The 16071-nt window shown below is 42.6% G+C and overlaps 1 protein-coding gene across 2 annotated transcripts in view; it reads left to right on the top strand.

The window, feature by feature from the left end:
• TMEM51 (transmembrane protein 51) overlaps window positions 1–16071 on the top strand; it is a 38904-nt gene that overhangs the window by 21300 nt on the left and 1533 nt on the right. For both annotated transcript variants that reach the window (XM_018552649.1, XM_018552650.1), the window contains exon 2: window positions 5710–6174. In XM_018552649.1, coding sequence (XP_018408151.1) covers window positions 5828–6174 — 347 coding nt within the window. In that variant the 5' untranslated portion in view covers window positions 5710–5827. The remainder of the gene's footprint in view (window positions 1–5709; window positions 6175–16071) is intronic.

The raw sequence follows: 16071 nt of genomic DNA, 5'->3' as shown, positions 1-16071 counted from the left end.
CCCCCAACATATATTTTCACATAAAGGCAAATGGGTTATTTGGAGTGGCATATGGCATCAATATGCACTTTGTGTCTATGAGACATGTAACCCCACAAGAAATGTATTTTAGTTTCTGATCAATTCTGATTTTTTTATTTCTTTTGGTTATTTTCGGTTTCGTATCGACCGAATGTTCATTTCGAAAGGTCCACAACAGGAAGTCACATGACCGTGCCTGCTATGCAACCTCCAACAGCCAAAAAAAAATCTGATTGGCCAGTGAACGGCCGGGCCACAAGTCCGATTTTTTTTGTTTTTTTTTTGTTTTTTTGTTTTGTTTTGAACGCAATTCGGACAGAGCAGAATGTTCATTAAAGCAACATTTGGATTCGTTTGCATTCAGATGCGCGCAAAGTCGGAAATTTGGATGCATCTGAATGTCTGAATTTTTAATGCAATTTGTACGAATATCCATTTGAAATTAAATTTACATGTCTAGTATCTATTTTTAAGCAACACACAGAGGTGAAGCCTCTGAGTATGTGCACCAAAGCAGAGCTGCGGGAGGGACCCAACCTCACCCACTACAGGCTGCCTGTAGAAAACTACTTAGAGGGGGCGGAGACAAGACCAGTCACCCTGCACAAGGAGAGAGATCAGCAGTGGTCGGTCATCAGGAAGCTCCAAGGTGAGTATGTATTATTAATGTACTTCGGAAGGTGGAAAGTAGAACTGCGGTCTGAATATCTCATGTACTTGTCCCTCCCTCTCCCATAGTGCTGCTGTGTAGGGGATTACAGTAGGCTAATGCCAAGGCTGATATTAAGTATTTACAAGGTATCAAGACAAATAAGATATTTACAAGGTATTAGGACAAAGTAGCTTAAAAAAAAAAGTTGCTTAAACAAACTGCACTGGTGTTTCTGCCACGCTCCACTTTCTCTCTCGCCCTCTTTGTCGCTCGCTCGCTTGCTCCTCTCTTTCTCTCTTGCCTGTTTGCTCTGCGTCCCTTATCTCTCTTTCATCAGTGTTATATTTATTCACATATCTATACACAGTTATAACTATGGAGGCCAACTCCCCATACATTTATTTTAGTATTCTTTGGTTCAGTTACACCCAGCCACGATCCATTGGCAGGGTGGAACTCAGCAGGTTCTATCAAGATTTGATCCAACAACGAACCCAGCCCTCAAATTTAATTTGAAGGGTGGATTATTGGTGGCTGCAGGTACAGCTGGCTGCGGCTCTCTCAGTATATAGCGGGCAATAGCCTGCGCCTATACTGAGCTTTGCGTCATGGGAGTAGGTTAGCATATGCCCTCCCATGACCCTAAAGAGAACTATGTGGAAAAACACCCCAAAGTTCTCTTTTTAAATCTTAAAATCCATTCAAGTACCCTAACAACCAAATGTATCTTTGTGTATCACTCGACTGTAGATCCTCAAATCATCTCTGAATTGGTGCTGACACTGTCCTTCCTTCTGGAGGGTGGCTACTTTTGTTCCCCATGGTCCCTGTGTGTGTTGTAAAGTAGTCACCCCTCCAAGCTCACTCCCATGATGGACTTCAATCTCAATACCAATTAGGAAACTAAACGTCAGATTGTAGTCCATCACAGGAGTGAGCTTGGAGCGGTGACTACTTTACAACACACACAGGGACCATGGGGAACAAAAGTAGCCACCCTCCAGAAGGAGGGACAGTGTCAGCACCAATTCAGAGATGATTTGAGGATCTACAGCCGAGTGATACACAAATAAGATGCATTTTTGTTAATAGTTAATCTTAAAAATTCATTAAAGTACCTTAACTCCTGAGTTTAGTGTCACTTTTAATGTCAGCGGTATAGCTGCCTGAATTAAAAAAAAACTAAATATCAGCACCCTTATTGACCTGCAAGTGCATATAGTTTGTTTACTTTGCATCAGATTTATAGACTATTTGCCTTGACTTTTAGGGTAAAACTACCTTAACTACAGAGAACGTTGTGTCCTAATATTGTGGTTTGTTATAGGTTGTATCTCTCGCTGTACTCCTTACCGGATCAATGTATACAGGCGGGTGCTCGCAGTGACGGCGCTGGGAATACCATACAAATTTCAAAGATGTCATCAGTGCACCAGTTTTAGTGATCACCAAAAGTCTGTTTTAATGACCAGTTGCCATTACAAATTGCAAGCGCTTTCAGGGCCTCCAGGGGTCCCCTTCATCAGGCTCAGAATGAAATTATATTGTGGTTTGACCTGCGTTTTCCTGTTAAAGTTCCATGAAAGATGGCTTTATAATGTGTCACCAGCCACTCTGCATTGTTAGCATCCGAAGAAGTTCTTTGCAATACATAATGGTCTTTGTGCTATAATATCCTTGTAATACCTAGTGATGAGAGCGGCATTGTTTCATGGGATTAGAGCAATTACTACAGAGTAGTAACGGCTTATGTCTTTTCTGTAATCATGGCAGAAAGTCCAGTTTAACAAGTGCGTAACTCTCTTTTTTTTGTTGTTGTTGTTTGTTATTGCTTTTCCCCATTAATATTGCAGAAGATAGCAGACCCAACTCCCCCATACCTCTGTATGCACATGCATGGGGGTAACAGTCTGCAGGAGCCAAAGCATTGCACACATGATCTACTGATGTTGGTTGCAATGCTTTACTGGCTCCTATGCGAAAGTATATTAAATACACTTTTTTTTTTTTTTTTTTAATGAATAAGCCTGCATTTTTTTTTGCAAAAGGTGGAATAATTTTTTTTAAGGGAAAAACTATACTTCTTTTTAAAATTTTAAAATGCTGTGCAACATTAAGAGTTTATATATGACCGTACACTGTTTGCCCTTAGCCTTGGCCTTCCTCCACAAACTCGCAAACATGCCCGTTGATCCTGGTGTCATTGTTGCCACCAGTGATAAACAAGCTAGTAGTTTGTCTGTCAGCAGCTGACTGTCTAGGCCTGGCCCCTTTTTCCTAACCAGTAATATTAACCTGAGGTCAGTTCTGCAATGGGATGAGAGCGCACGGCTGTAAAAAAAAAAAATACAGCTCTTTTCGGCTCCATCCACACCTGAGCAGCTGTTCGGATATGCGCGGAGCCGCTCTATAAAGGGAATGTAATGCGCTCCAATGTGCATTGCTCACACCATTGTATTTCGGGGGCCACACGGTTTCATATTGCATGGCCCCCGTAATAGTGCAAGTGTGATAATCCGGTGGATTCTGCATGTTACGATAATCGTACGATCGCGGGGTTTCTGTCGATTATCGTAAGGTGTGTGGGCACCCTTAGAGAGACAAGTTCCTTTTTTTTTTTTTTTTTGTTTAAATGAATGGCTTTGTCAATGAGACATGGTTACTATTTGGCACAGATAATGAATGCTATCCCAGGTGGTCGTAGTAGAATTAGTGGGGTTTTTTCTTTTTTAACATTTTGTAAACCTTTTTTGTATCCGTATTGCTTGGACCAGGATGAAGGGGGGTGGCAGAACGCCCAAAAGCTTGTCCTCAAAATCTAACTGTTTAGTGCATATAAAAATAGAATCGCAGACCGTTCCCAATGGTGTTGAATGCAAACAATTCTATCAAAAACGAAACCCTAAGGTCTTGGTTAAAATAACCAGCGGTTACAGCTGCCCATTTACAAACCTGTTGGGATCATCTCTGCAGTTTGATACATTAACAAGAGGAATGCATGCATGCATGTTTAGTACTTGTCTCTTCCATAGATGAGGAAAGCATGAGTTCTGCTTGGCGAGATTTCCAAACAAGTTAGAAAATGTTTGCAAGGGGTAACGGGCAACTCCTGACATATGGAAAAACTCTTTATTGTGTCATAGCTCGGCACAGCCGTCAGCCAGTTTATCGGGATTTCTCTTCCCTTGAAATTTTAATATTTGTGAATTTTACGAATTGTTTGGGTTTGTTTCCTTTTTGGCCGGGAGGCGGGTGACCTCATTATTTTTCATTGACGCTCTACCATTGTTTAAAGCATCAACACAGTGTGCAATCTGAAAAAAAGTATTTAAAGATAATATGCAAATGTTGTGTACACCCAGGAAACACTAGGACAATGTCATACCGATAGCTGTTACCATGAGTCAACATTGCAGCTTTGGGCACTGGTGACTCTTTGAAAACAAAGTAGTTTCGTTGTGTTTGTGAAAATGGTTTTAACACTTCACCTCCTGTGATGAGGCACAGTGTGAGAACCCCACAACTTTTCTTATGTCATTCTTATTTAACAGACCACACACTCGCCATTTTACACTGCCGTAACTTTCTTGGTCAAAGGTGATATGGTGGAAGAAGTACATTAACCTCTAGAACAATAGTGTCCTGTAAAAGTGGGCATTGGATCTGAATGTGGGGCTAACCTGAGCTTTAAAAAGATCTTACAGAGACTCAGAGAAATGTTATTGTCAGGTAGTTAGCAGTCCTGCACATATCCATATATGCCTAACTTTTAGAAGAAATTTAAAAATATTGGCCAGAATAAAGTATATGCAAAAGCACTACGCATTTCCTTTAAAGAACTCTCCCTCTAAGCAGAGTATAGTAAAGACCCTGCTTCAGGAATAACTCTCCTCCTAGGCATCAATGTAAAGTGGTAAGAAAAATCTAATTTTGGAAAAATTAGTGTTTATGGATTTCCTATGTCCTGTATCAGTCACATGTAGAAAAATGAAAGCCCAATTCCAGACAAAATGTATTTTTTTTAGTTATGGATAAAGCCCAATTGTAGCTTTATTTTTGAACATTTGATAACTGAGAGTGCATACAAACTTCTGTATTCAAATGTCTTACGTTGGCTAATCGGGGGTTTTTTTTTTTTTTCTTGTTCAGTCCCGAGGCTGAGCAAGAAAAAATGCTCGATTCTCCATGGGTAAAGCTAATTGCCACTGTTTTTCAGCGGTCCAACACTCCTACGCAGGGTACAGGAGAATCCTACCGCACCCCTTACTGGTATGTCCCTTGCGGTGGGTGCTGTAGTGACTGGATGGCGCCGCTTCAGATTCAGATAGTAAAGTACATCACCAGCACACCATGGTCAAATCTTCAGAAAGTGATCATTTTATTGATGCGCACACATCTTGTCGCATCGCAATGTTTCGGGGCCACTCAGGGTCCCTTCATCAGACATGCCTGACAAAGGGATCCCGAGTGGCCCTGAAACAGTGCGATGTGACTATGTGTGTGCATCAATAAAATGATCACTTTCTGAAGATTTGACCATGTTGTGCTGGTCATATACTTTACTACCTGACTCCTACGCAGTCACAACTACTGCTCTCCAATCAGCAGGCAGCATGGGCATTGCTACTGGAAAAGGAAGGTGCAAACAGTGATAAAACATTATCAGAAGTTCTAATTATTCCACATTTTGCTTGAAAAAATATGACCAAGGTTCTAACTCTTCCACGCTCTATCCAAAATTGAATAAAAAGTTGTGCTTAAGTTCTGTGTGGAGACATAATTCTTTCTTCTTGGAGACTTCCTTTTGATTTCTGGTGATCAGTCAATTTTAGTTGGCGCAGACGCAAAGAAATCAGGTATTTATTTAGGAGATAAGCTAATTTACATATTTGACAGCACCCAAGCTTTACAAACTAAAACTCAATTTTTAAAAAGGTTATCGCATTTCTTTTTGTGTTACACATCTGTCATTAAAACAGAATATTCAATACATTTCCCCGGATGAGAATTGACTTTTTTTTTTTTTTCTTTTCCAGCTCTTGATGATGGGCCTAAACAGCAGGTAGAAGACATCTCCTCCTTTGCGCTGTGAAACATGTAAACCAAGGCCAGAAGAACACAGAAGATACCTTGTGGTTGGATATATACATAATCATGGCCCAATCAAAGTCTAGTGGATCCTATTATGCCCTCACTGCCATCGGAGTAGGACTGTTGGTGCTTGGCGTAGTGATGGCCGTATGGAACTTGGTCCCAGGATTTGGCAGCAATGACAAACCTGGCCCAGCTCAAGGGAATAGCAGCAAGCCGGAGAACCATGGGGAAATCAATCTCAAGAGTAAGACTTTCTCTGTGGCCTACGTCTTGGTGGGTTCAGGTATTGCACTTCTTTTGGTGGCAATCTGCTTGAGCGTACGCAGCAAACGGAAACGGCACCTAAGCATGGATGAGACTGGGGTCGTCCCGCAGGAAGTGACAAGTCCTCGGGGTAATGACGACAGGTAAGCAAATGTCAACCTGGGAAACTGGTATGACCAATCCTATATGCGCCCACACAAAAGAATTATACATTGATGAGCAACAAAAATATCTTTACTCTGCGTTTAGAAGCAAGCTCTTCTAAAGTCGTCTATTTTTACATAAGTATTGTTAACCAGTTACACCTCAGGGCGTGAGTAGAATATCATCCTTTCAACTCGTCCGTAATGATTACTTAGCAATGTTCTCGCTGCTACTGCCAGATGACACACGTGAGGAAAGAGATGACAACACTGCTTCCTAGTCTTTCCCCAACTGTGCTGTCACGTTTCTGGCTGCTTTTCATCCTCTGAAGTTGTCCGTCCTTTAAAGTGACTCTTGCCAACACACGAATAACAAAAAAAAATGTTGCGTAGTTAACATGTAGGCACCTAGAGAAGCCAGCTCCTAATGTACTTGCAGCAGCCTTCAAAGAACCACAGGTAGGGTCAATTTGCTGGACCTTCTGACAGGCAGTGTTCTGGAACTTCATGATTGTGTCCAAGCCCCTTTCTTCCTGCCTCCTGGTCATTCCTAATGGCCAGTGTGGGTGCCTATCATAGCACTGTGCCAATAGAAACGTGTGGCAGCTTCTCTTGCCTATCAGATACATGTTGCTGCATGATAATGCGCACACACATAACTGTGATATGCATCCATAAAACTTTGTCTTTAGAAGACATTCTCTCTCAGTGAATTTCTGTATGGCCCTACAAGAGCAAGGGAATGAGTTGCTCCTCTAAATTGAGCTCTGTAAATGGTCTTTTTCAGTGGAGCAGCTAAGGACAGACCGGTAAATGAGAAAAGTAACCTAGCTTGCCACCATCTGGCTAGAATTGTATATATTAAATATTCGTGTCCAATACTGACATATGCATACTTGCCTGACATAAAACCATGAAAAATGATTTTACAAATTTGCATAAATTGTTCTAGCGTTCATACTATGAACTTTTTAATGTTATCAAAATGTTATATAAATCTCCAAAATTGGCAATCAAGTTAATCTCGACATGTCCTTTTTAAAGCCGCAGTCCATCCTCCGTTTCAGACTATCATAGTTGTACAGGTTACTCTTTTGAATTTAAATTGCTTGCTCTGATTTCGCTGCACAATGTGAGCTTCTCTCGTTGTTGATTTAGAATCTGCAGCAAGTCGGCTCGAGCCGGCCACATTTCTTGGCTGGAGGACATCCAGAATTATCTAGCTCTGTCCTCCCCTTCCTTGTATCGCTTTGCACAAAGTCAGAAGCTCCTTTTTTATTTTACTGTATGAGTATATTTGCTATTTATCTTTTTGCTACAGTATCTCCTGTTTTTTATGCTGAGTGTCCTGGAAAATGCCTCTAGAGCTTTCAGCATACACAGGACACGGTGGAGTGAGAAATGGATATTGCTTTTTGCTTCTCTTATGGATGGAAACATGACAGGCAGTTAAGATAAGCCAAGAGCTCCATGTTCCCATATGCTGCTATAAGGTGTGACTGTTGTCTTGACCTATAAAAAGAGCTCCCTGTTGAGTCAGTTCTCGGGTCTCCCTCTTTGTGGTCTTATGTATAGACCTCTTAAACATTCACTATTTAAACTATAAGTAAACCCAATCAGTAAAATCATATACTGTATAATTGATCTACACATTACAAATCTACAAGCTCCTGGGAGTCGTGGGGAGATGCCTCCATTCTTCCGGGGATCGGTGGGGAGATGCCTCCATGTTTCTGAGTCAGTTCTCAGGTCTCCCTCTTCCTGGTCTTATGTATAGACCTCTATAAACATTCACTATTTAAACTATAAGTAAACCCAATCAGTAAAATCATATACAGTATAATTGATCTACACATTACAAGTCTACAAGATGAACATTTTCCATTAACCTACCTGGTGATCTTGCCATAAAGGTTCTTTTGCTGCTATGGGGTGACTATGTTTTTGTCCCTGCTTTCCACTTGTGTTCCTGTGTTTTCACCCTCTCACGTGGGTTACTCATGGAGATTACAAGTGGCCTTGCCAACACGTATAGCTTACCATGGTCCACAAGTGTCTCTGTTTCAGGAAGCCAGTCCAGAGCAATGATGTGCAGCGGACACTGGGGTAAGTGCAGTGCTGTTGCTAATTCACCAGCATTTGTGGGTATGGCCTCCTCCCAGAATGCAGTGCTCAGTCTATACAGAATTCACTCCCGTTTTATAAATCAGCCACGAATCACTTATCTGTAAAATTATTTTTCTTCCACTACTAGTGCCCTCTGACTAATGACAACCTATCTGCATAGTAATTGGTAAATTCTTTTAAACAAACTTGTCAGATTTTGAGAAAACATAACTGGTGTGTGGCTGGCTTTAGAAAAAGATCCCACTGCTGTAGTAAGAGCAGTAGTCCACATGGTTTCTGGGGTAGAAAAACCACCTGGGCACTCTGTCCAGCCAGTGGAGACTCAAAACTCATAAAATATGTGAATTGTGAGTGTAGCTAGGATTCTGTCAGCTACAGCATTAGATTTACCTGGCAGCCAGTACTGGTAACATATATCACCCAGTAGCAGTACATAAAATACCCTCTCAACCCCTCCCTAAGTGGGTCTTCCTGATCCCCTGTACCTAATGGATATATGAATCAATCATTATTTAAAAGTAAAAGGAATGAGTCACACTTAATTTAGTTGGCTGCTCAATACTGCAGGTAGGGTTCACAAAATAACTTTTGTATAAATTAACCATGAGGGTAATTGTAGTCAGTTAGGCTGCCACTGCCAGTGTTGGAATACAAATTCTTCAGCGATCTTGATCGGCACGTGATGGCACATACTCGGAATGTTGCACGCTCTATCCAGGCTGTGTCTGCATGTGGAGGCTTGTATGAAAACTGGCAGTACAGCATTGCACAAGGAATCATGTTCTAGAGCTTGTCAAGGGTGAAATGATGGCTAGAGAGTGTTGAAATGAAGCATTAATCCAACTACACCCAAGCTGTATAATCCAACTACACCCAAGCTGTATAAATAGTGTTTAATTACACTGAAATAATGTATACGCAGCAGCAAGTTTTCAACATTGCCAGGTTTTTATACAATACAACCAATTTACATTTAAAGGATAGCTTTACTTTTGTAAACTTATCCTTTAATTGACCCCCCATATAGTCACATATTACCCATGGTGAACTGAACAGCCAATTCTTGAAACTTTGTGAATGTCCAGTTCCTGTGGACCTGCCAGGATCTAAGATGGGCAAGTATGAGACTTTGGAGGTGGTTGTGTTGTACAGCACAGTTCTTTAAAGTGGAGCTAAATTAAAAAATTAGCATAAAGTTGTGTTTACAGTCTGGCCGGAGAGGATAAATAGGGAACAATAGGCTGAAGTGCTTTTCCTAGAAAAAAAATGCTGCTCTAGGTTCCTTTACTGGCGGACTATACAACCCAAATGCCTAGGCAATTAGTTATGATCTCAACTGACCCAATCAGAACCCTGATCCTCGTCTTTAGCTGGGATTACATGACAAAAAGCCTAGGCATTTAGCCATATGATCTCTTTTGACCCTATTAGAACCCTGATCTTACCTTTTTAGCTGAGATTACATGACCAAATGCTTAGGTTCCTGGTCACATCACCAGCATAGAATGGCGGGTCTAGGAAGTCTACTTCCCTTTTACCAGCTCACACTGAGAAATTGCTTTTCCTGTGGATGACTTTGGTAAGCACAAGATCCTTAGACATCTGAAGGAAGCATGGGGAACAAGGAGCAACAGGATCTTTTAAGCTAGGCTGCAGGCACTGGGTGATTTCGGCACTCCTGTTCCTCTAGGCAGAGGATTATGGGAGGAAACCGATAATTGTTTTCACCATGTTGGAATGCCAGGAAGGGCAGCCATTGTCAGGGCAGCCAGAATTTTGTTGCTGCGGTGCACATTCCGTAGCTCACTATCTTGAGCTATCGGTAAAATGAAGGACAAAAGTTAGTGCCATGGCTGTAGACAGATCTGACCTTGGCAGATGGAGAGATTTTATTATATGGATATGTAGTATACAAGCGTTCTCTTGGAATAACAAAATGTATAATGTCATTCTATTAAAGTGGTTACAGTGGAAGACTATTTAATTATCTTGCCTTTCAGTGGAGGCCATGTCAAACGTTCAGCTCCAAAAGGGACACCTGATGGGTGTAGTATGGTTTGTTGCTGCCTACAGCATTCCTCCTGCTCTGGGGCAGTCAGTTCAGTGTTCTGTACACACACTGCAGGCTGAACCCAGCTCAGAATGGTCTGATTAGGCAAACCTCTATTCTTAACTTGCACTGTATCGGAGAACCTCGACCTTCAACCTTATTCATTCCTAGGTTCTCATCTAAAGAGGAATTCCAGGTAATAGGTGAAACCAAACAGTAAGCAACTCTTATCCAGCAAAATCAATGTGAAGTCATTGCTCAGAGGCCCCAGGCCGCACTTTGGACACAGGTGCCATCTAAACTCCAGAACGTGTCACTTCCCCTTGAAACCACACACACACACACACGATGTAGAGCTTTGCACCCCTTCCAATCTTGCATACTTTATTGTGCAAGTGGCAGAGACAGCCCACCGATCCTCTCCTCTGATGTGTTTTGCCCCTACTTGGACTTAGTTATTGGGTTTATTCTAAAGAACTCTGCATTTAAGGCTACTTCTACCTTTCAGACCATGTTCCATTATACACCCATATCTAGGGTATAACCTAAACCATAGTCAAAGACTGCAGCCTACCAACCCCATACCACCCCTTTTTACTGTATTGTGGAGTTCTTCTCCCTGCAGCATCTTGTCTATATTTGAATTCAACACAGCAGCAGCTGTGTCATTTGTGCACTGATCCATTTGTAGCATCTGAATGAAATTACGACCAGTCCCATCTTGCCCAGCGGTGGAAGAAGTTGTAAATCTCAATGGACTACAATTGCAGTGACACCATGGCACTTAAAGGTCCATCTATAACTTCCTCCAGCCTAGTAACAAAGTCCGTACCTTGATAGGGGCTGGAGGGACAATCTGCAGGAGCCTGGGCTTTGCGCCCGCAATCCAATGATCACCGTTTTAAACGTTTTGCAGGTTCCATTTGCACAAAAAAAAGTAATAACTGCACTTTAAATTACATTTATTATTTTTTTTAAAAGATGGAATCTGCATTTGATAAGTCATAACAGGAATGCACCAACGGAAAGGAACCAGGAAGTGTCTCTGCCACTTGTCCAATAAAGCTTTTTGTCCTACAGAATTGGAAGCAGTGTGGGGCTTAATGTCTCTTCATTTGTTACCCAGCAAATACTGCGACCGTGCTAAAATCAGGTCTAAAACAAAACCAGGAATTCTGACTGGGAGTATCCTGTCCTATCCTGAGGGTTTCGTTGGCACAACAAGCTCCATGTATAGATACAGTCTCACTTCTGGGCAGTTGGATCCTTTAAAAAGTAGACAAAATATCCTGAAAGAAGAACTCCGGGCAGGAGAAAGCTTAAAGGAGAACTATGAGGTGAGTGAAAATCACTCGTAGTTCCAGCCGACGTGTAACAATGAAACTGTCACATATTGGCTCAATAGATCGGGAAGTGAGCGAATGCATACCGTCGCTCGCTCACTTCTCGATCCTGTCCCTGCAGAGAGCCGTGACTGTCATGGCTCCCTGCAGGGATTCCCCCCCCTCCCCGATCCTCCAGCGCTGACTAGCGGAACGGACGGGGGATAGGGTGGGGGAGATGGGCAGAGCCAGCTGTCACTCACGCAGCTGGGTGGATTCAGACAGTAATGTCGGGATTCCTTTCCGGCTGCTGCGGTCTCAGTTTACTGAGATTTGGGTGACGGGAGGACGCTGGTTTGTGTCCTCCCGTGACCCTGGGGAGAACTATGGGGAAAAGCACTTACCACATAGTTCTCCTTTTAACCCTTGCAATGGGGCTAACCCCCGCACTGCAAGGGTTAAGTGCTCATTCTTGTCTAGCAAATAACAAAGATGTACTCCCCCGGAACGCCGACCTAGCTGGCTGCTACACTGGTCCCTGCAACCTCTCTCCCCCTTCGCTCTTGTGCTCTAAGAATCTGTACGCTGTATAGGACGTGAGGATGCCAAGGGATATTCTATCGCCGGAGAGGAGGGGAAGCGGAAGATGCCACGACTGGTCTAGCAGCCATGGTTCGGGTGACTATATATTTGCTGTTTGTGACCCTAGACTAAAACGAACACTTCACCCACAGGAAGGGCTAGGATTTCTTCTGCCCAGCGTTCTTCTTTAAGGAGATGTGGTAACCTCTAAATTTGGAGGTATTTTTTTAGAAGGTCATGGAAAGCTCCCCCTGCCTCCTTCAAACGTAATCCCGCTACCACTTGAGTATAGACATGTGCACCAGCAAAACATTTGTTTAGTTTCGCTTTGATTCGGATTTTGCGTTATTTTTCGTTTTTCAGAATTCGGTTTCAAAAGTCAATTTGTTTGGGAATTTGGATTCGGACGAAATTCGTTAGCAGTAATCTGTATGAAATTTCGTTTGTTTTGTTTGTTCGTTGCTGCATAGTGACATGTAAGGGCGGAAAAAAGATGTTTTTTTCTCATGTCACTTTGCTGTAACGAAATTTCGTCCAACAAACGAAATTTCGTACAGACTACCGCTAACTAATTTCGGAATCGGAAATTCAGATTAGTTTGCATTCGTTATATCTGTGATTTCGGATACGTCCGAATTTCGATTCGGAATGAAACTAATCGCACATGTCTACTTGAGTATATAGATCTGGTCAGTCATCGGTCATGGAGTGTCTGGTCAAGAAGTAAACGCTTTCATATTTGGGATGGGTCAATTGAAATGTAAAAATAAAAGTTAAAATAAGACTTTCAGAAAAACAAATCCTTGACTTTCTATTCGTAGACAAAGATGAATATTTGTGGTGTCCTGCTACAGCTTTTGCTAACCCAAATTTGCAGTCTTTTATGGCAGCATTCTATCAATCTGGAAACTACAAATTACTGCTTACCTCTGTCCCCCTCCTCTTTGGCGTGAGGACACCAAGGAACATACGACTGTTTAATACAAGTGAATGGACTGCAATACAATTAAAGTGACATTAAACCCTCAGATTTTTTAACATAAACCAATACTGTAATGTGTGCCTTACTGTAATCCATGGTTGTTTGCCTTCTCTTTGCTGCTCTTCCTTTTAAATCTGTATCTCTTTACATGCTGGGGGAGAACTTCCCTTTGCAGCTGAGTGCCCCTTCCTGTAGTGCTGGCTCAGGTTGTGAACCTGCACACAGACACCATGTATCCATTTCAGAGACAAGGCAGTCTGCTGCAAAACAGAAGTTCTGCCCAGCATGAGAACAGATACAGATTTAAAAGGAAGAGCAGCAAAGAGAAGGGAAACCACCATGGATTATAGTAAGGCGCACATTACAGTATTTTATGTTAAAAAATCTGAGGGTTTAATGTCACTTTAATGACATCAGCGGGGTTTAAGCTGGCCGTACACTCGTACACTGTTTTATTTTTTTCGTTCAACCTGCGGGCTGAACAAAAAAAAAATAGAACCGATGCCTCCGTTAAAGCTAATGAACGCTGAACGAGGAATCTCCCGCTGTCTTCTCCCGCTGTCAGAATACCCTAACAGAGCCAGCAGCTCATTGGCTACTTGCTCTGTTTGTTTGAAAATTTTCTCACCAGTCTCTTCAATCAGCTGTTCAAGGGCATGCCGGCTAAAAGGGTGCCCACAGCGGCACCCACTGCACGAAATTTGCATAGTGTGTGTCCACCTTTTTAGATGCTGGAGCCTGGGGAAAGGGGGGGGGATAAGAGTCTGCAAGGACAAGTTAAGCAGCCAGGGAGGATCATGTAAGAATGTATTCCCTACCTGAGCCCCTAGATCAAGAATGGGCAACTCTGAACCTCCAGCTGTTGTGGAATTACAAGTCCCATGAGGCATTGCAATACTGACCGTTACATGAGGCATGTTGGGATTTGTAGGGGGTTGCCCACCCCTGTACTAAAGAAAAATTAGGATAGCCCCACTGCAAGAGTTAACTTTTCTACAGCCCGGAGTTCTTCTATAAAGCATTAAGTTATAGATTTTTCCGCTGTTGGTTTGACGTTGCGTCACTTGGCGGTTTCAGTACGTTCCACGATTGCCGCAAGAATTTCACAGTTAAGTCATCCTTGAAGGACAGGAGTCAAGTACGTGCTGGTGCGTCAACAGAGGTGAATGACAGCACATCCCATTACTAAAGAGACACCATCGGTCATCCTGCCATTATGTTTCATATTTCTCTGATGGCTCTATGCCTGAGAAGGGGCCGCGGGCCCTTGCTGTGCTGATTGTGAAATAAAACTAAAGAGACGGCGTAGATAATGACAGGCCAACCATTGATTGTCTCTACCTGTAAAAATGGTTTATCTGGCGCAGTACGTCCATGTGTCATAGGGCGCTTTTACTCTTCACAGTGCAGAAATGAAGGAGATTGCTGTAGCTACAGCATCACATACACAGCCACTGCAGTCATTGTGATGCACACGGTGCCCTCTGCTGTCCAAAGTGATGAATGACCAAGACCTGGTTTTAGTCCTGGGAGAGGAATGTTTTTTAAAGGGAAATGTTACGTTTTTGTCAATTTTTTTTTTTTTATAGCATGTGAAAACCTTTTTTAGTGATTTGGGTTTACATATACTTTAAAGCGGAAATACAAGTCATGTGTGTTCTTCCTTGAATCTTGGTGAGCTCTGTGTATTTCTCCCAGGTCTGTGCAGTACTCCAGTGTGACACTTGGAGCTTCCTGTAATAAAGACCGGTCACTGCTGCTCTCTCTCCTTGTGCAAGGTGACTGGTCTTGTCTCCGCCCCCTCCTGTAATAAAGACCGGTCACTGCTGCTCTCTCTCCTTGTGCAAGGTGTCTGGTCTTGTCTCAGCCCCCTCCTGTAATAAAGACCGCTCATGTCTCAGCCCCCTCCTGTAATAAAGATCGCTCACTGCTGCACCTTGCAATCTTTGTACAAAATTTAAATGTACTAAATTTATGTAATAGTCTTGTGAGGTCACAGGTCATCTTCACCCTAATATCCCTTCAGCATGGACGTAGAGCAGCAGCGTATAATGATGTTTTGCCCGTTTTCTGCAGCCTTCTTCTGTGAGTCCAGGAAATGGGGCGGAGCCTTGATACCCTGGAATTGGTTTGAATGACGCTGGGTGTCACTAAACCTGGAAGGGAAGCTGGGCAGGATTTTGGGAGTCTGTAGAAAATGGATGGTGGAGGGTAGAGCACCTGCAGCTGCTTTTTTTATTTTAGAAAGCTGCTGGTAGAAGAATGCCAGGAAAAGAAAAAAAAACTTACCCTTGCAGTGGGACTACCCCAGCACTGCAATGATTAAGTGCTTGTTTTTTTCTAGGAGGTGCAACTAAAGCTGTTTTACTCACCTGATCCTCACTTCTGCATCGGTCGTCATTTAACTCTCTCCCCCTCCTTTTCTGGCTATGGATTGTTCCTCGGCGTCAAGTCTAATGCAAGTCAATGGACCTGCAAAAGGCATGATGATGCCAGTGGTCCTTAGAATGCCAGAGCCGAGGGGAGAAGAGACTGCGGGGACCGGTCTAGCAGCCCACAGGGAGCTGGCGGGGGACGAGAATCGGGTAAGTAAATCTGCTTCATTTGAGCCTCGAGACCAGAGGTAGGCAAACTGCTTCTAGCTATAGTAAAACTACAAATCCCACCATTCATCTGTCTCTGGGAGTCAAATCTGTGGCTGTGAGAATCTTGAAATGCTTCATGGGTAGTTGCACAACAGCTTAAGGGCTGAAATTTTGTATTTTCCCGAAAATTTTTTTTTTTTTTTTTTTTTTTTTTTTACCTTTTTAAGGGGTTTTTAAGTCAAAAAAAGA

Source organism: Nanorana parkeri, unplaced genomic scaffold (assembly GCF_000935625.1).
Source record: "Nanorana parkeri isolate BGI_ZX_2015 unplaced genomic scaffold, ASM93562v1 scaffold94, whole genome shotgun sequence".
Lineage (NCBI taxonomy): Eukaryota > Metazoa > Chordata > Amphibia > Anura > Dicroglossidae > Nanorana > Nanorana parkeri.
The sequence above is the reverse complement of the archived record's forward strand: the minus strand, read 5'-3'. Positions and strand labels throughout refer to the sequence as shown.